This window comes from Haliotis asinina, chromosome 5, assembly GCF_037392515.1.
Source record: "Haliotis asinina isolate JCU_RB_2024 chromosome 5, JCU_Hal_asi_v2, whole genome shotgun sequence".
In the NCBI taxonomy this organism is placed as follows: Eukaryota; Metazoa; Mollusca; class Gastropoda; order Lepetellida; family Haliotidae; genus Haliotis; species Haliotis asinina.
This window is the reverse complement of record NC_090284.1, coordinates 5,502,256-5,521,955: the sequence shown is the minus strand read 5'-3', so window position 1 is coordinate 5,521,955 and position 19,700 is coordinate 5,502,256. Positions and strand designations below refer to the sequence as shown.

Sequence of the window (19,700 nt, the reverse complement as noted above, 5' to 3'; positions counted from 1 at the left end):
TGGACTTCGAATATTCCCCAGTCGAAGCAAAAGGCTAACATCACTGCCCATGTTACCAAATGCCTAAGTTACTGCCGGGTTTTCCGCGGGTTGTTAACCCAATCCAGCTCCATTTCGACTCTGCCCCGTAAATATATTGAGTACACCACAATGATGAAGTTTATGCCTGTTACCAGTAGACTCGACATAACATAATTTATGAAGGAAGTGATCGGGTAAATTGCCACTGGGGTCTATAACGGGCATGCATGTATTTAAAGGCTTGTTAGAGTGAGCGTTGCTTAACGCCGCTTTAGCAATAATTCGGCAACATCATGGCGGGGAACACCAGAAATGGGCTTCACACACTGTTCCCATGTAGGGAATCGAACCTGGGTCTTTGGCCAACTTCTATGCTACCATATCTAACCAGCTTGTGTAGAGGATGCCCCCGGAACTCTTCATAAGTGAGTGCTGCGCTGCTTGAAATAATCTGAAAAATTCAACTGAGAACTCTTTACTTTCTAAAATTCCGATTCTGCACTAAACCAAACTCACCTAACAAAACTGTTGCCTAACTGATTATGCAGCACACTAACCCAGTTTGGGTGCCGTTGATAGCGACTATGGGTTACTGAACAGATCACCAGTACACATGCCTGCCTGGCGTGTGTACTGCAGATGATAAGGATGTTTCAGATTGCAAATCGTCCGCATTAACAAACAATCAATCCGAAGGTATAGGCTATCTCCAGCCACAGATATCGTACACCGGGCGAACTACATGATAAATAATGGCCAGCGGGCGTCGGAATATGCACAGCAAGAAAGCTCTACCGCGCGCGCTGTACACACATACATCTATACATGCTGGTAACAAAAGAGCTGGTTAAACCTGCCCACTGCTTCCTTCAGGTGGTTGGTGGATAATATTCATACGCCCCAAACGTTCGATATAAAGTGTCCCATGCATATAATTCGACGAAGAGACATCCTATCTCGCCTTGTGAAGCCTTGGAGCCACCAGGGAGAATGCTGGGCATCTTCTGCGGAGACACCAGGGCGTTTTCCCAGCCACGAGGTGACCTTGGAACGGTTCAGCGGGAAGACGCGCTCTGGAATGAACATGCATAGATCGGTACGACAAGATACAGACTCCAGATACAGAGAAGACTCTCTGAATCTACGTTTCCCATTGCACGCTGGTTCCATGTTGATTATCGGGTTCCGCTATCAGTCACTGACGATGTGGTCACGGGTTGTTCCACTCCCGCGCACCAGCCAGGAAGTCGAACGCTGATGAGCCGTGAGTCACCTGAACGGGAAAGCAAGTCGGATAACATATCTTTTGGTGCCTTTTCACCAAGAAAGAAACACAATAAATGATATAGTACCCGTAGGGTAGCTCCTTTCTTTATACAACATGTGGCGTGTCAGCGCACTGAATACACGTCCTTCACAAGGTCAAAGAGAGTGCTTTAGTGTTACATTGGTAACCCTTCCTTGAGACACGAACTGGTTTCTGTTGGAGACGACATGAACGTGTCACATGAAAACCCTTTTCCTGGACGACATCATCGACAGGCAAACACGTCAACGACAGCCGCACTCTGCTACCTGCATACCCTCGAATTTCCATTTGAAGGTGGGGACTTTGTTCTCGTCCAGGTACAGGATAGATATAGGATTCAGTTTGGTAGGGACACAACACGCACGAGCCACCTCCTTGGGGCGCGAGGTGTGGAACAACATCTGAATGACTGCGTGTTTCGTAGGGGTGAGGTGGTCGCTGAGGGGGTAGTAGCACTTCCCCACACACTCGAATGCCTGAAACAGAATACATACGTTATGAAATGCCAAAAAAACCCAAAACACCCCGACGTTTCATGAACAAAATGTATATTATATTCATACCTACAACAGCTTTAAAGTTTTCTGGGAATGATAATGGGTCTAGCGTTTCTGGTTACCTAGATCCCAGGCATATGTTCAGGGAGAATCAAGGATAACAAATATGTTCATTAGTTTCTGGCACAGTTGACAGAAACCACTCAATGAGCTGGATGTGACAGAAAAGCATGGGTGAAGAGTTAATTAAATCATTTGTCAAAAGTGCATAGCTGTTAAACCAGGGGTTATATGAATAGGTGGCATGTTCACCACACATGCTGCGAAGTTGAGGTGATATTAGTAGGTTCAGGCAAACAGTAACAACACCCCTCCGTTCATTCATAAAACATCCCACATCATTCAGTAAATTCACAGAAACTAACTGATTTTAAAGTTTCACTTTGCACATCTTAAAGCATATTGCAGATTTATTTCAACTAAAATAAATTTTCAGATTTTTTTATGTAAGGTCGTCCGCAATTTTTCTTGTGTTTCTCATCGCCCGACCGACCCAAATTTTCCTTGCGACGGAAAAACCCCCCATTTTTTTCGAAATGTCGCCGACAGCGATAATTTCGGCCCGATCAGACGGAAAATAAGATGTGTCTTAAAAGTCATCTGTACAAAATACAATATTTTTGAAAAGTCCATCAAACATGTAAATGGGAATCTTTTAATTTACCATCCATTCACTAATCCGCTTGTAGCGCAGATCAGGACGGTCCAACCTTATAAACCCTTGCACAATGAAGGCTGTATGTGTTATTAAACACGCTTAGAGAGAGTTAACCAGTCGAGCCTTCACCATCATCCTTAATTCATCTTTGATGTTTACACTTGTACGTATGGACAGTTCTATCTTTTCTATTGACCGATGATATGTCAAGTGTTATGTCGTGCACTGTTTGTTTCGTGATGCCATGTGGACTGCAATGATGAATAGCGAAATGGCTATTCGAGGCCGGACGGTGGAATAAGCTGATCGTTTTCAGGTCTTGTTTTGTCGTTTTGTTGATGTTTTGCAATCGGTAATTTAAGTCTATCACTTGATGTCTAAATATCACACTTTAAGTCTGCAGTGTATTTTCATTGTACATATACTCAAATCTATATCGTATGACGCCTAGTAGACTACATTCATTTCATTCAGTATGGCCGGGAGATGCGGTGGGCGAAATTTGAATGTATTCTTATAGTACGTGTGACGTTCGTCGTGATGCATGACTTTATTCAGTAATTTTTCTTAAGTATTATATTTTAAATTTGTGAAATTAGAAATAAATGCATACACATATCTACACGGAATGATTGTATGGTTAAATTCAAATTTATGTCATGAAAAACATATGTGATTTTAAGCACATTTTCTATGTTAATTCTTATCAGACACGACGCTGATGTTTTCTTCGAGAAGTGTTGAATGAAAATCAGAATATAAAGCTCTGGCTAGATCGTATATGAAATGATTTATTAACACAATGTTACCCAAACAATGAGATACCTCTGCCATGTAATTCTATCATACATATCCTCTTGGTTGGTCTGGACCTGTTGTTTGTTGAGACAAATCTTTGTAAATGACTATTTCTGTTTAGATGTTAAATGGTGCAGCAGTAGTTAAACTTTTGTAAGAAATGGATCAATAAATAATAAAACATAAATCATACAAAATACCTCACACCGCTGAATCATGGGCACATTCTATAGGCGCTATTTATTTCTTTGAAACTATGACGACTGGTATATATCCTACAATCAGCTATTTGGATAATAGGTGTATGCTACAATATTAAATATGCACCAGGGACATGCTGTCAGAATTTAAAAACAAAATAAAATGCGCGAGGAACTGTTGATCAAAACGCACTATTCATGTTTATGCCTAAATGTTACATTCTACATTGACATTTCTTCACCTGTCAGGGATGTGTAATTACAAATGTGGATGTGTAAATACAAACTGGCGAGAGAGGCCGTCCAGAGGATACAGGGCCTAAATATTCGAGGCTCCCTTAGCGCTAAGACATCCGTAATTGCCATACATTAACATTAACTTACAACTATCTTAGCGCTAAGACAGTGGTAATTGCCATACATTAACATTAACTTACGGCTATCTTAGCGGAAAGAGACCTTCGAACATCTATGCCAAGGTCCGTTGGTTGGAGGTGTATCTCCAGTTCCTTTTACAATGAGGTCGATGGTTGTGTGAGAACTATTCGTTAAATTTGAATGCGACAATAATTGAAGAATGTCCATCGAAAATAACATAAGGGCTGATATACCGCATATATGAAGCGAGTTTTCATTATTTCACAGATGCTGTGACGCCAGAGACTTACACTGTCTTGTGTTATGTCGTAGGAAATGCCGTGACAATATATCAGTTTTTTTCGTAGCGTTTTCCCGTTATCTTCTATCGTATAAATTCGTACTGCATTTGGAAATAGAACAAACTGTGAACTGGCAACAAGTTTTCTACCAGTGGACGACAGCCTTTGACCCATGCCCCCCCCAAAAAGCTTAAAAAGCAATAAATCTCTCCAAAAATAAATATGTGGTAGTTTTGAAGGATTTTCTTTGTTGTATATAAAGTGGCATTTAAAGAGACTCTTTTAAAAGTTTGTAGCATAACTTGAATCAATATATGCACTCTCTCAGGAATTCATAGTTTCCTTACATGTAATGCTAATTGGACTGTCTAAAATTCTGAAAAAAAAAACATTCACCATAACAAAAGCCTGTTTTTATGGTCTGGGTACTGTTCTGTCACCAGCTTGGAATGAAGATGGCAAACTGCTTTCTTTTTTCTTTCTTTTTTTTCTTTTTCGCCCGCCCGTCCCTCATCATCGCCACTTTCGAGATGAGAAACGTAAAAAACATGCGGATGACCTATTCATTAACACAAAAGAGCCGTTGTCGGGCTGAGAAATGAGAGGTTCACTGTAATAACGCATAGTCCCTGTTGTTGGTGATACGTGGCCGGAGTAGGAGGGTCAAGTCTAACGAGGTTTAACTGTATTATACGGAAAACACGCACCCAGCACACTGACCCACTAACATTACCGTCACAGAAATGTTCGTATTTGTCTGGACATGAAGCTGTCAAGATACAAAGGTCATCCTGTGTTTATTATCTGTTATCTACCGGGATTTACATGACCTTTCCGAACATCTCGGTACAACATTTCAAACAAAAGTTGTTATCCAAACTATGAGGGGAACATGGTTATAAAGCAGTTCTCTAATGCGGGTCTTTATTACCCCCAGTAAAGCTTACGATAACATAGGTGCTGGTATTTTGCAAGAATTTCATTCATAAACATTACGTTAAACGAAACACAAGGTTTTCCTAGCCAGACACCGAATGGTCTTGGAAGAAGGTAGGCGATCATGCCTGATGGTTTAGAGGACGAACAATAAATATAACGACTGATTCAATTTGAAGCTCTGGAAATAATACCGTAAAGTTCCTCACAATTATCAATTATATTTTAACAAAACGTTCAAGTTTGTTAAGTTTAGAAATGGATTGTGTTATTATCAATACTTGCTAAACTCGCACCAATTACTGACCATATGTTGGAACGCTAGGTTTACATTAGAAACCGCTTAGAATAATGTCACGATTGTGTCTAGACGAATATATCTAGTTTATCTGGCGTTGTAAAGTTATCCGTCGAATTATTGGCATGGGGACAGTACATCATCCCTCACCGCTCAGTGCCACCTGCTACAGACAGTTTCCCCGTTTTCACACGCGCATCTTACCGCTGGTTGAAGAGGTTGAAGTCATGTAATGGGCAGCTACTTACAATATAGAATGGCGCACATGTCAGATGACACGTGGGTTTATGAGAACAATGTCAGGTAATAAGCGTATTTATTCCTCGTCCTGGCAATTACCAACTTGTTATATCAGTATGTTTTAACATACGTAAAGCGATAGCGCTTATTCTGGTTAGGAACAATCTTAAGCAGTTTTATCAAACATAGACAATCTTTAATCTTTATTCCTGTTATTAAACATTTTTATCTTCTTGAGTTTATTTCTGAACTGAGGAATGTCTATGTAGGTGATGTATATGATGACTAAATACTTCAGCATTTTCTAGTTTTGACATCATTTCCGGTGAGGCCAAGAGGGCAGGATCCTGATGTTTGCATACAATTTCGGAGTCAAGTGACTTCTATTAAACTAGCAAAGGCAAAACCACCCGGCTTCTTTTCCTAATGAGTGAGTATATGAGTGCTTCGAGTACTATATCCGCCATCATACATGTATGTCGGGGTAACAGAAAACTTGGACTCAAAGCATTTTGCACATATGGTGAATGGAAAGCTTTAAATACTGCCCATAAATGGCACGTTGTAACGTTGTCTGATTTATGTTTCTATTGATTTCGACCAATTATGAACAAACTAAGTTAGAAAACACAGATTTTAGTTCTCGCCACGGCTACAAAGCGATCTGAGGACATTTTATTACAGGTCACATCAGGATGGCCCTTTCGCCATTGGAATAACTTACACTCGACTTTAGTCAATGCCAAAGCAAGTTTTTCGAGTGTTTCAAATTGGCAATTTCATTTCCACACCACCGTTTTGAAGAAGTCCTTGATTTCAGCTCCACATGTGAACTAAGATGTTTATTAGATGGCAGAGATCGAATGGAGCTACAGCCACGACTATGGAAACGTTTCGAATGTAGTCAAAACATACAGGATGAATTTCACTTTAAACAAAAAAGAAAATCGAATAGAGTAAAATTAAATGAATGAATGAATTAAATCAATCCTCATAATTCCACCTTGTCAACTGAACATTTAAATTTCAGAATTATATTTAACTTAAGATAAAAGTTATTCAACAAACGATAATAGTTTCAAATCGCTTTAAATCATTCGTTTGTATGGGGTATGCTCATTTAATGAAACACAAGGGACAAGTTGTGTTGGTTTAACTTAATGCTCATAAGGTACCGCACGTGCATTTATTTCTCAGTTAGAACTGCTGCGCTTGTACAAATGACACTATAGTACCCTGAACATACACAGTGATTTTGAAGGATTCAGTCTTGCATCCCGGTCAGTAGGTACTTATTACATGAATAAACTGGATGAACGCGCTTAAATAAATAGCACACCTTGTCGGATCTGATATAAGCATGGTGTGATGAAGGTGCTTGTTGTTCGTCGTGATGATGCCGTGAAAGAGTGAGGTTAGTCTAAAGCCGTACAACGTTTGCAGTGTACCATATGCGGGGGTGTAGTCTTCCTCTCTCACTATGCTTAATGCTGATTTTATGATAAACTATATTTGCGAGTTCCTGTCCCACAAGGTGACTGGACACGTTACAGCTAAATCCAGAAGGGCAGGATCGTGGAGTGAGTCAGTTTTGCATTTGTCGCCATTTTTATGCATGGTTCTGGTATGACAGGGCATGTCAGTCTGATGGAGGAAAGTTCAAGGCGATGCAAGATTTTAGTTACTTTGGTCAAGCCAACGATCACGTGTATATGTACTGATATGTACTCGACTAATTATATCAGAATAATTGAATACGCGAATCGAACTTATCTTTTAGATCACACTTAATGAGTGTGAAAATTGTATTAACCGTCTTCCGAAGGCAAGGGTTAGCTGGCTACAAGAGATCAGTCCAGTCCTTGCCGGTAGTGCTTAAACTGATACTTTGTTTGGGCTAACGAGTCTGTGCATGGTCCTGTCTTACACGGGTAGCGAAGTGGACATTCCGTTCGCAGACAATCATGGCGACTGTCGGTGCCAATTCCAGTTGATTAGGGGGTTGAAATTCATCGGTATCGCCAAAAGAGTGTCGAAAGATATTTTCAATGTTTTCAATCAGAGTGGTCCAGTCTTCTGATGCACTGATGCAAGTAAAGACCTAATAACATTTCAAGATTGTCTTGACCGGATGCCTTTTCAAGCAAACGTAAGTGAGGTAGAATCTGATTGACCGAATGCAGAAATATGTAAGGGAGATAAGATACAGCAACTACTCGTGTCATTCCGGCAAGCCGGATGGCGTCTCGGACCCCTCTCCATTCGTAACTACTCGTCTCTTTCCGTAACCTACAAGAAGACTCGTACCCCTCTCGTCCGCCATTATTGCCACGAATCGTGGCAACCCAATCAAATCGCTCCTTGTAAAACGCTTTTCAAAACATGAAAATGACGGAATCGTTGAACTTGAAACTTCGTTAAACTTTACAAAGCACAATTCAAATATAAACTTTGAGCTAAAGGATGAATAACTTTCAACACTGAAACATATTTGCAAAGAGAATGACCTTATTGCTGTTTTACCCACGGAATGTAGGACATTCTTAGAGCAATGTTTGGACATTCAGAGTTATCTTTCCTTGATAATAGTAGAATACTGTTTTCATCTCAATGCCTGTTTGTGCTCAGACAGGACCCAGTCGTAAACATGGCCACGTTCAGCAACGCATGGTTCACACTGTCGTGCGATTCGTTACGAATGCCACGACTGACCATTCGCAGCTGATCGTGGAACTTCTCTGAAATTTCAGGTTTGGATACGAGGTGATTCGAGTGAATACGTTCTGATACAATTTGCTGCGCTTGGATGCGATACTGTCATGATCTGACCTCCCGTTAAGGTACGATCACATACGGTGTGATAGGATTGTCCTTATCAACTCAACGATTGGGTCGCGATCGGGGTCCACGATTTGAGACGATGTGGTTCGTGCAGGTACGTTCCGATGCCTTCGATGCGAAAGAAGCTCTCGGCAGCTAACCGAAAGCCCCCTGAAACAAATTGTTTCCTGAACCAAAACCAACGATGTGAACATAATTTGTCTAGGATCTATTCCCTCGAACTGACCTACCAAATTCCCTCAGCATATTCAGCTATCAACATCCCATCTTAGTCTGCTACTGAATAACTATACGTCTGATTTCACTATAAACACCAGATCACGCTATATTTAGTGCGTACATCATGACGATTGTTTTGGAAGGCTCGTCCATTTATATTCATGGGATTTAGCCTTATTTTTTGTTTTAAAACCAAAACAAAATGAAACTTAAAGTCAATATGTCGTCATGTGATCCCCACATCCACAAGACTGGTTCAGAATGGACAAGCCGAGTGGTCTAAAACGGTGTGTATGGTCTAATAATTTATCACCTGGGTGTAATAGGAGTCCGGTCAAGAGTATCCCTAGGTATTTACTGCAAGAAATAAACACAGATGTAGAGCAATAGTTTGCTTAACACGGTATTTGTTCAGCGTGTTCCTGAATGATTACCTGGTACCCTGACGGCGCTATGATCCACTTGTGCCAGTTTATCTGCTGGAAGCTGACGTACAACAGGCCTCTTCGACAACTGTTTTTGCGGTTCTTCTTGCTTCTCTTAAACCGAGACAGTTGCCCAGTAGAATTAGAGTGTCTATGCTGATGCACGCTCTCCCTAAACATTGCTTCGTCTGCAACGTCCATTTCGTGTGTGATCAACTCATGCAATTCTTTCTCGCGAAGGCTCCGTTTCTGCTTATTGTTTGAGAAAATAATCAACAGGGGTTCATTCCTATGTTTTGGATCAGTGTCTATATCCATAGCACCATCCGTCACAACGTTAAACACACTCTCTATGCGAACCTCGAGAACCTGGACGTAGCTTATGTTCTCAGCCCATAGGCGCACAGCGGAAGTGACGTCAAAAGCCTCCCATCCACTATTATGGCCATAAATGTGGCGCGAGGACAATGTTTTGTACCTGCCTTCTGCGCCGAGTTCGATGCCCCGGTCCTGGAGCACTGACACAATCCTGTCAATTCCTGCGTACGCGTCTCTGTCCTGTTGAACCAGTGTAAACAATCTCAACATGGCGTAGTCTATCTCCTCGTCCCTGGATATGCTGGTAATATTGAACACTAGCTTGTGTACACGTGTGTTGTTACCGGGCAGCTCGACTTTGTTGGTCCCGTTGAAGTCAAAGTCTGGAAACAAACGAATGAAGACGTTATTATGCAACTTTGATATTGCCGATATTCGCAGAAAGCGTTCGAGAGAGTGATAACTTTTCGATATTCCAGAGATTTTCAGTGCTGATTGGTCAGCGGAAGCTGTATGACGTCACATTGTGTCAATCATTTATTAATCTTGATATAAAAATGATGTTATCTCATCTGAACACTGTTTTAAGTTCATCAAACGATAATGTTGACTATTTTGTTCACTTTCATAATATAGTGGGGCACACGAACTTCTCGAAGAATTACACGAACTTCAACTTCTCTGCGTGAGCGTGCGTGCGTGCGTGCGTGCGTGCGTATGTATGTGTAGTGTCTAATATTACTAGAAACACAACATTATTGTTGCCAAAGTAAACTCCAACCTATTCCAATATATAGCAAATGTTTCTGTACACAATGTCTGACAATCAGAAAAAAGTCATCAGGTCAATTTCCAAAGTAAAAGAAAAAAATATAATTCGTTGTTTCTGATTGAAACAAACATATTTGTGACTTATGAATCATGGTAGTGGATCCTAGTTGGTTTACCTTTTTCTGCTGCTTTTCAGTTAGTGTAAAAAGTGCACCAAATCCAGGCACGTGTATGAAATAGACAAAATTATTTTTCAGCATGAGTATGACACTTAAACCTCTATATTTAGGTATCTACATTTAGCATCACAACCCTCTCTAGTACAGTAGAAAATGAGCTACCGTGTTGAGTACACTTCCTTCACACAAAGTCCAATTTCGAAGAAAAGTGGCAATATGTAATAAGTATCAACCCATAGTATCAACCTGTGGATATATGCATTCATGTGCCCATTCCAGTTGTGTGTCGGCACGGGTAGCGAAGTAAGGCAAATTATGCGATTTTATCGTAATAACAGGTATCTCCGTTTTAAGGAGACTGTTCCCAATCTACTGGTTAGAAAGTATGTGAAGAAGTATTAATAAAGCACAATATAGAAACTTCGTCTTTTTTGTGTAAATCTTCACACGCAAAAGTACAAAGACACTTTGACATCAGCCGCTAATATCACCTTAGACCGTTGACACCTTCACGCTGACACTTCGTCTTCACACTGAAACTTTGAAGTGGTCACTTTTTAAATTTAAAGTCACCCCACAATAACACATCGACGTCGACCTCCAAAAGACACATGGACATCTTCCAAACAGTCCTTGACATCCCTTATGACACTTCCATACTCTCTCAAAATACTTTCACGTCCCTTATGACACTTCCACACTCCCTCAAAATACTTTCACGTCTCCTATGACACTTCCAAGCTCCCTCAAAATACTTTCACGTGCCTTATGACACTTCCTCACACCCTAAAATACTTTCACGTCCCTTGTGACACTTCCACACTCCCTCAAAATACCTTCACGTACCCTATGACACATCCACACACCCTCAAAATACTTTCACGTCCCTTATGACACTTCCACACTCCCTCAAAATACTTTCACGTCCCTTATGACACTTCCACACTCCCTCAAAATACTTTCACATCCCTACGACACTTCCACACTCTCTCAAAATACTTTCACGTCTCTCATGACACTTCCAAACTCCCTCAAAATACTTTCACGTCCCCTATGACACTTCCAAACTCCCTGAAAATACTTTCACGTCCCTTATGACCACTTCCACGCTCCCTCAAAGTACTTTCACGTCCCTTATGACACTTCCACGCTCCCTCAAAATACTTTCACGTACCCTATGACACTTCCACACTCCCTCAACATACTTTTACGTCCCTTATGACACTTCCACACGCCCTTAAAATATTTACTCGTCACGCATAAGATCCGAGTTCGATTCCCCACATGGGTACAATATGTGAAGCCCATTTCTGATGTCCCCAGATATTGCTCGAATATTGCCAAAAGCGGCGTAAATCCATTCTCACTCACTCACTCACTCACTCCTCACCTGGCTTTGAAAGAGGAGCTAATGTAGGTAGGCAGTTCTGCTGCTGACATTGCAGATCTGGGATTCGACCTCATAGCTTGCCTAAAGGATGCAACTCTGCTGAACGAATTGTGGCATCTAAGATCACCTAAGGCTGCCTAACCTTTCAAGTTGGTAATGTTACACATGATCTACTCCATTATTGCGTTACTGGAAGGACGTAGTCTAGAACTGACCCCAGACAACCAACGTATGGTGGGACTAAATGGGTGGAGTTGTTAGACTCCGTGCCTGATAACTAAGAACACCGTACTAGAACGACTTCGGGTGTTGCTCCTAGTATATATTACTGGTGTGTTTGGCATAGACTTTGTATTTATTTATAGATTTTCCCTCATCACGCCGAAGACCAGGGTTCGATTCCCCACGTGGATATAATGCGTGAAGCCCATTTCTGGTTTCCACCGCCGTGATATTGCTGGAATATTGCTAGAAACGGCGTAAAACTAAAATCACTCACATAAAACAGCTCTCACTCATTCACTCGCACGCTCACTTGTTTCGTCGGACAGAACACAAACATGCCTTTGACCAGCTCATTTGACACTAACATGTTTGGTCATGGAATTTAAACACCGTGGATTCTGTTATTTAAAAAAAGTATTTCATAATGAAGACTACAAACAGATTCGTGCACAATCTCGAATTGAAAAGGTCGACTGCTATCTAAAGTGTCGGATCAAAGGCGTGTTATACATCAAAGTTCCAGCGACACATGTTCGTTACTCGCGTTGTCTGCTAATTATACATCATAATGCTATTTGAAGGTGTTATCTTAATAGGAAGTTGTAAGACCATAGACGACCCCGACATGAATGTGCTGTAATCACTTGCGGGCTGATATCGACATGTGTTCTCCTTTCAAATCCTTGCGAACCCTGCCACAGCTTGTTTTCCGTGCCACGGCATTCCATAATCCAACCTGGGAGTAATTTTACTTTATGAATGCATCAGTCGGTAAGTAACTTCAAGTATGTGATAAAATCAACAGAAAAAGAAAAACAAAGCACGCGCACGTTCTCAACTTCCGGTAAATCGGTGTCAGTTTCAAGCGTCAATTACGACACAGATTGTCAGTGACTGGAAATAGAGGTGTGTTTGCGATAACAGTCGTCTATTGAGATTTTGTAAGATAGCCGCTGCCGTTTCTGTCCTAGACACAGGGCATGCGGAGGGCTTGATGAGGAGCAATACTCATGTATCCCCTTGAGGGAATTGTTCTCCGCATTCTCTGGATTGTAAGCTTGTGGTGGAATCCAACACGTGGCCACCCTGGAAGTTGGAGGTAGCGTTGTGCACAGTGTCCTAACCTTGCACCCAGTGCCTTCATTGTGCACGTTATGTTTATAGAACTAAAACACAATACACGCCAATGGTTTAAATGCAAGTCATGATCATGTATTGAATGACAGAGTAAGATTTACGCCATTCTTATCCATATTCCCGAAACGCCGACCGGAAATGGACTCCATACAATTTGTCTTTAATTTTGTTCTATTTTAACAACTTAGGTTCCTCATCATACCCAGAGTTCAACACAATATCCTGCAAGTTTCCCGATTCCGACTATCGCTGATCATGATTTCAATCACAAAATTACCTGTTCTACGTTTGGTACTTTACAGACCAATACACTCACTAAATTCTGACAATTTCAATTCTAAAACGAAATCTAGTGGTGTCTACAATAAATTTGTTACAGTCAGATTGTGAAACCAGTCATTTCGTGAAATGGCTAAGACGGTCAGCCATTTCGCGTCATTTTGTGTGACAAGCAATATACTTCAGTCATTACATGGAATTCCACTGAATAATTTACTCTACAGAAGTGGATCACAATTTCAACTTCACTTAATGTCACTATCAGTTGAAGCTATTGTGGCAGCAATTATTGGTCTTCACTTTGGCTTTGAATCATTTACACCTGTTTGACACTTGCTGTGTCGAGAGCAGCCACACTTCACAAACCCCTGTCCACCACATATAGATAAATGAAATGATTGAAGCGTATTGACTGCTCACGAAATGACTGACATTTTTTTGTCATTAGACAAAATGAGTGATTTCTCAATCTGACTATAACATATTAACTCCAAGCAATCCTGTAACTGAGAAAAAAAATTACCAGACGAAAATGGCGTCACTGACAACCATTTCAGTCTAAAGAATATACATGGTGGCGTGACGTAACTCAAGTACCTTTTGCCCACGAATTCAATAACCAATCAATGGAAGCTATAATCAAAACAACGTTGAATTAAACCAAGAACCAAGAAGAACACCACAAACCAAGAGGAGGCAATATGTTAGTAGAAGGCGATCAGTTACCGTCAGATCCAAACATCGGTTTCCTGGGAACGGGCGGACACAGTGGATAAAATGCCATTTGAAATGTCACATGAAGACATGATTATTTCTTGTTTCCGTGAACAAGTAAATAGATCTTTAGATCCGAGAACTGGCCTGCAGCATCCTATGTTTGTCATAAGTGGGGACGAACAGGATCGGGTGGTCAGTCTCTCTGACTTGGTTGACATATGTCATTGCATCTCAGTTGCGTAGAGGCTCATGTTGTTGATCACTGGGTTGTCTGGTCCAGACTCGATCATTTACGGATCGCTTTGTGGCTATAATATTCTTAAATGTGGCATTAAAACAACAACAACAACAACAACAAAAAACAAAAAAAATAAAAATAAAAATAAAAAATAAAAAAGCCGAAACAAAAACAAAAACAAACAAACAAAAACAAAACAAAACAAAAAACAAGAAAAAACCCAAAACAATACAGATCTTCAGCCTACTGTCGACGAGAGTCATTGCCAAAAACACCCCAAAAACAGGCTTGTACAAGACCGTATACGAGTGCTACAAGGAGACATCTAGCATGGTGTCTGATCTTCTTACAGACACTTCTTACAGACAATAATACCGTGGCTTCCTTAAATCATTCCATTAGACTAACGCTCAGTCTCTGAATATGTATCATATTAATTGTAACAAATATTCCCATTTATATTGAACTGGAGGCCAAGGGAGAGCATACCTAAGAAATGGCGACTTGCTTCAGGGCTTTAGAATTGCTGAGATGGCTCTGATGTAAGGAAGCTACTGCGCTTCAGGGACTGTGATGCAAACAAGCATTCCGTCTTAAAGCAGCTATGGTGATAGTTGTAGTCTTAACAAACTCGTAATTTGTATTTGATGGTTTACAAAACAAGGCTGCAAAGAATACTTTAGATAACCAACTTCCAGCTCTCGACATCCGATGCGGGTTTAAAAAAATGTATTCTCCCACAAGTCCCCATCTGGTCACAGCATATACCTCATTATCCATACAGTGTGATAAGCCTGTCTTCTAACAGCCGTATCAGCGTGATGGATTGCAGGTCCTACTGGGTACGGCAACAGGTATGTCGTCAGCAGCAACGTTGTCAGGAACATAGTGGGTATCCATGCTAGAGATCCAGGCAGGTAGTTTTGCTATCTGCCCAGAGAACTCATACAGGCACCGAAGTTCACACTCAATCTGTGTGGTCTGCATACCATCTAGTAATATGCTCTTTGGCTTATAACAAGTTTTTTTATTTTATCAAGATATTAAACCGATGAATACATTGCTCGAAATATGATAAATAACGAGTTAAGATAAATAATGAGCTATCTGACGGCACTGAAACAATAGGGGTCAAGCTGATCTCGAATCAGGTGTGATGGATGATAGGAGGTATTATGTTATCCAGTTCCCACTGTCATTAAAAAGAAGAAAATAAAAGGAGAAAATTAAAGAAGAAATTAAAGAAGAAAATTGAGCTAACAATTTTAAATATGAGCATGACAATTCATAATCGAAGCTAAATATCAGTGTCGATTATCTGTCGAAGCATATTCAATTGGGCCTAAAAAGCAAAATAGTGGACGTAATATAACTGTATCACTGAAAGTCTGCGATGGCACCGGGTGTTCATAAAAAGGGTAAACATGCCATTTACATAATACAGTAAGGGTTTGTTGCCAAACGCCATTCAACACTATTTATGCCGAAAGCAAGGATACCTTGTTTTGTTATCTGATGCACTTTTATTCATTTGTGTTTAAAGTGTCGTCAACTGTGTTCTCCTGGTGAGTTACAGACATGAGGTTGCAGCTCGCCGGTTGAGAATATACGTGTAGTGTTAGCCTCCTGTGTCCCGGTCACTGGGACAAAACACAGCAACATATTGTATAATTACACGTTGTCCCGAAGCAGCACCCCCTCCTCCTCATTAGTGTCACTCCCATACACACACAGGTCTGCAGCTGCACGTACACGACATGTGAGTCCTCATTTCCAGCTTGTTACATGGATTCTCTATCTTTTCTTTTCACAAAGAAAGATTTCATAGGAAATGTGAAACCACACGCGACTGATAATTATGCAACATTTTGAACTTGTGGAAATCTAACACTTTTGTTTTATTTCTCGGAAATGTTTAGCTACTGAACAAAATCCCATCCACAAACATAAGTACGATTCTCACTATATATTAAACTCATGTGTATTAATGATTATCAAATAGTCATGATACGTCAACGTATCTTCCAACACCGGTAAAACCTGTTATAAACAAAGGAATACCAAGCATTCACCCGAAAAGACATCTGTGGTACAAGTGGAAATAGGGAACTAAATAGGGCAGTAATTTGTCACTGCCAGATTTTAGAAATATTTTCACATGTCCAACATATGCGTTTTGGAAAACAGTACAAAGACTTTACAAGCCGTAAATCTGGTGAAAGAAATTGGCCCTTGACAAATTCTCTTATTTATGTTTTGCCAGTCGAAGAAGAATACTGGACTTGCATGAGGAAGAGACCGATGAGCAAGAAAGAGGGAACCGTTTTGTGAATTACCTACTTCTAGCCTTCTTCACAGCGGATGGAGTGCTGGTTTAGTCTAATGTTGTCCCAGCCGTCATATCGCTAAAAGCGGCGTAAAATACATCACACTCAGTCACTCCGCGAGTCAGATACTCCAATGACATTTACTTTAGGCGCTATGGTTAACATGTTAAGTGACACATGCTACATCATTCAAGGAACGACGATTAGAAATTGTCTTAAAATATTGAAAAATCTGTTCTACGTAATTAAGAAATCCATGCAAAGTACTTGAAGGTTTTGTAGAATGATGCGCTTCTCCAAAATACGTTCTATGAATAGAAAGATATCTGTCTTCCGTTGTATTAACGAGTAGGGTTAATTTCTGATACAGTGATTTGATGGACGGTGCCATATTGATATGTTTCCCCTGTCACTTATACCCAAATATTTGATCAAACAATGAATTTAGCAGTGCTTACATTTAATGGTTTTGTTAAACACAGTGATGTTTCATGGTATTGCTTGTAAAGGAAAGAGTAACTTAATCCTTGCTACACTTAAGCACAACTAAATTATGCGTTAGATGTGTAGCCAAAGGGTACATCGTTGGAAGTTGTCCATAAATAAACAATTGAACCTGAGGTGTATCAACCGCCACACGTGACAGTGAAAACATTAACGGAAGCGGGTAATCAGTGTCAAACATTTGATGAGACAGATTCAATACAACATTAAATATAAATGTTTGATGAAAATGGATGGATAGAACGGATAAATTGAAATATTTCTTTACTTTTAAGCAGGGATTATGCCATGAGCTTAAGATTATACTCCGATGGGGATGTGTTCCCGCCTTATTGTATATAGCCTTTCATACCGCGGCAGGGCATGTGTGCATGATGTAGTCTTTTCTAAGGCTTACTACAAGGTCTGTCTGTCTAATGTGCGCTTGTATTCAGGTGTACGGATAGCATTTACCTGGTGGAAAATATAACATAGATTTACCTGATGATAGCTAGTAATGAGCATCTACAACACCACAGAGACATCTCTATGGTGTACACTGTACACAGGTGTACCAAACGGGGAGTCACATACACCTTTGCACGCTATTATACATGCAAGTGACTCCTACATATGTTTCGTGTACACGATCATACAGGTGTATTGAAAAGTAGGTGACACCGTCTTGCCTGGTTAGTGTACGGTTCTGTAGACATATACGAGAAGGTGCGTGACAGCCATCTGCCATAGTATACAGACTATGGTATGTGAGTGACACCTACCTTCTTGGTTGATGTTCATGAAACTGCGAACGATGCTGGAGGTGGGATGGATGTACGGCTTACTGACGGAAAACCTATTGTACAAGTCCATCATATACTCGGGGGGTTCCCGATAAGGGTCACGAATACTAGTATTCCTCTCTACCCCTTCAGATGCCAGTCCCGGGGGTGGCAATTTTTCTAAGGTCATGTCCTCTATTTCCACCTCTTCGTCTTCCATGTCATCTGGATCCTCTTCGCTGTCATAGTCGTCGTACAGCGTGTTGTATTGGTAGTCCATGCCACCGTCCAGGCCATCTGGGAGGGTGATGTTGCCAGTGACATTGAAGTCACTAACAAGGCTCCAGTTGAAGGGAAGAGCAACAGATGGACGTAAGATGGTCGGTAGCAGGAGAAACAATTGGATAACCTCAGAAACAAGCACACGTAACCTCATCCTCTGACGGCGATAAGTTGGCGGGAATATGACGTCTTCGCACCTTCTATCACAGACGACACGATAAGGACACTACATCGGCACACATTGTGACAGTGTCGACTGGTATAATATCTCGACTTGGTCTACAGTCATTTTATGTACAATTGGCATTAGCTGTTCCTGAATGTGGGCAGTACCCTATGTGCCTATTCCAATCAGTTGTGTCGGCAAATGAACACCTACAACGTGCTCGCCGTCTTGTACTTCCACATTTCACAATCCGGGGTTCTCGCAATCTGCGCTCCACTGTCAAATTACGGCATAATTTACAATGGGTATCAGCAGGAACTCACACGGATCATATATAATGAAATATTATCAACCAGTAGTTGTTTTGCCGCAGAGTGAATGCAAACGGTAGTCCAGAGTAGAGACGCATTTTCCGCGAGGTTCTGTTTCAGGTGCTTACTCCAGGAGATAAGTGACGAACATGCCATGTGCTATGGTGGGGGGCAAAGGTGGACCACGCTGCCTGCTTGGGGTCCTCACCCCTTATCTTTAGCAGTCCGTAGCGCCTCTTTTCTTCTCCAACACCGCACTCCCGATAAATAAGTGTTTTGCTTATTATCACAAGATAATTCTTTGATTTGGTAATTACACGTACGATAGGCTGACAGACTCGACTGGGGCTTCTCTTTGTACAATACCACCCTGCACCATTGTTGGTGCCTGTAGGATGTTGGCCCGATCTCATACCTGCTACCTGACCGGGGGACTGTATACACAGCAAGGAAGCTGTAACACGCGCTGTTTATTATTCTTTCAACATAACGTAACTTATCACTTTCACTGTAGATCCACGAGTACCTTGGTGTAGTTTCTGAGCTATGAGTGTTCTTTATCGTGTGTCTGGACATGACGTGCAGAGGGTAATACACTAACTGTCCATCAGGTCTACACTCAAGGGCAAATATAGCTCTCATCATCTTTACATTTATCGTTTAGTGGTGTTTTTCAAGAGTGCATACCCTGATTTCATGATCCTAATGGCGTTCTGAAATATATCCCAATTAAAAATTTTGTAATTACACATGTGTTATATGCTTGAATGTTGACATAATTCATCATTTGTAATCCCAATGAGAGAGATGAAAGAAGATAATGAGTATGACTTTTAACCCCTACTACTCTTTAAAAATCCAAGCCATAAAAATGATACAAATATAAACTAATATCAAACCTAAACAGTCAACGACTTTAAGAGCATTGAATACG

At 40.9% G+C, this 19,700-nt stretch overlaps 1 protein-coding gene across 1 annotated transcript; it reads right to left on the bottom strand.

Annotated features, from left to right (window-relative positions):
- Positions 1-1,572: 1,572 nt before the first annotated feature.
- Positions 1,573-18,443, bottom strand: LOC137284749 (bone morphogenetic protein 10-like). Its single transcript, XM_067816687.1, has 3 exons — positions 18,008-18,443; positions 9,171-9,862; positions 1,573-1,806 (listed from the first exon to the last, which is right to left on the bottom strand). The coding sequence occupies exons 1-3, from the start codon at positions 18,441-18,443 to the stop codon at positions 1,573-1,575; spliced, it is 1,362 nt and encodes a 453-aa protein (XP_067672788.1).
- Between the last annotated feature and the right edge of the window lie 1,257 nt (positions 18,444-19,700).

Coding starts and splice junctions, on each gene's coding strand:
- LOC137284749 (XM_067816687.1), bottom strand. CDS start 18,443: ATGAGGTTACGTGTGCTTGTTTCTGAGGTTATCCAATTGTTTCTCCTG. Junction 9,863..18,007: donor CATGAACATCAACCAAGAAG/GTAGGTGTCACT, acceptor GTTTGTTTCCAG/ACTTTGACTTCAACGGGACC. Junction 1,807..9,170: donor TAGCGCCGTCAGGGTACCAG/GTAATCATTCAG, acceptor ATTCTGTTTCAG/GCATTCGAGTGTGTGGGGAA.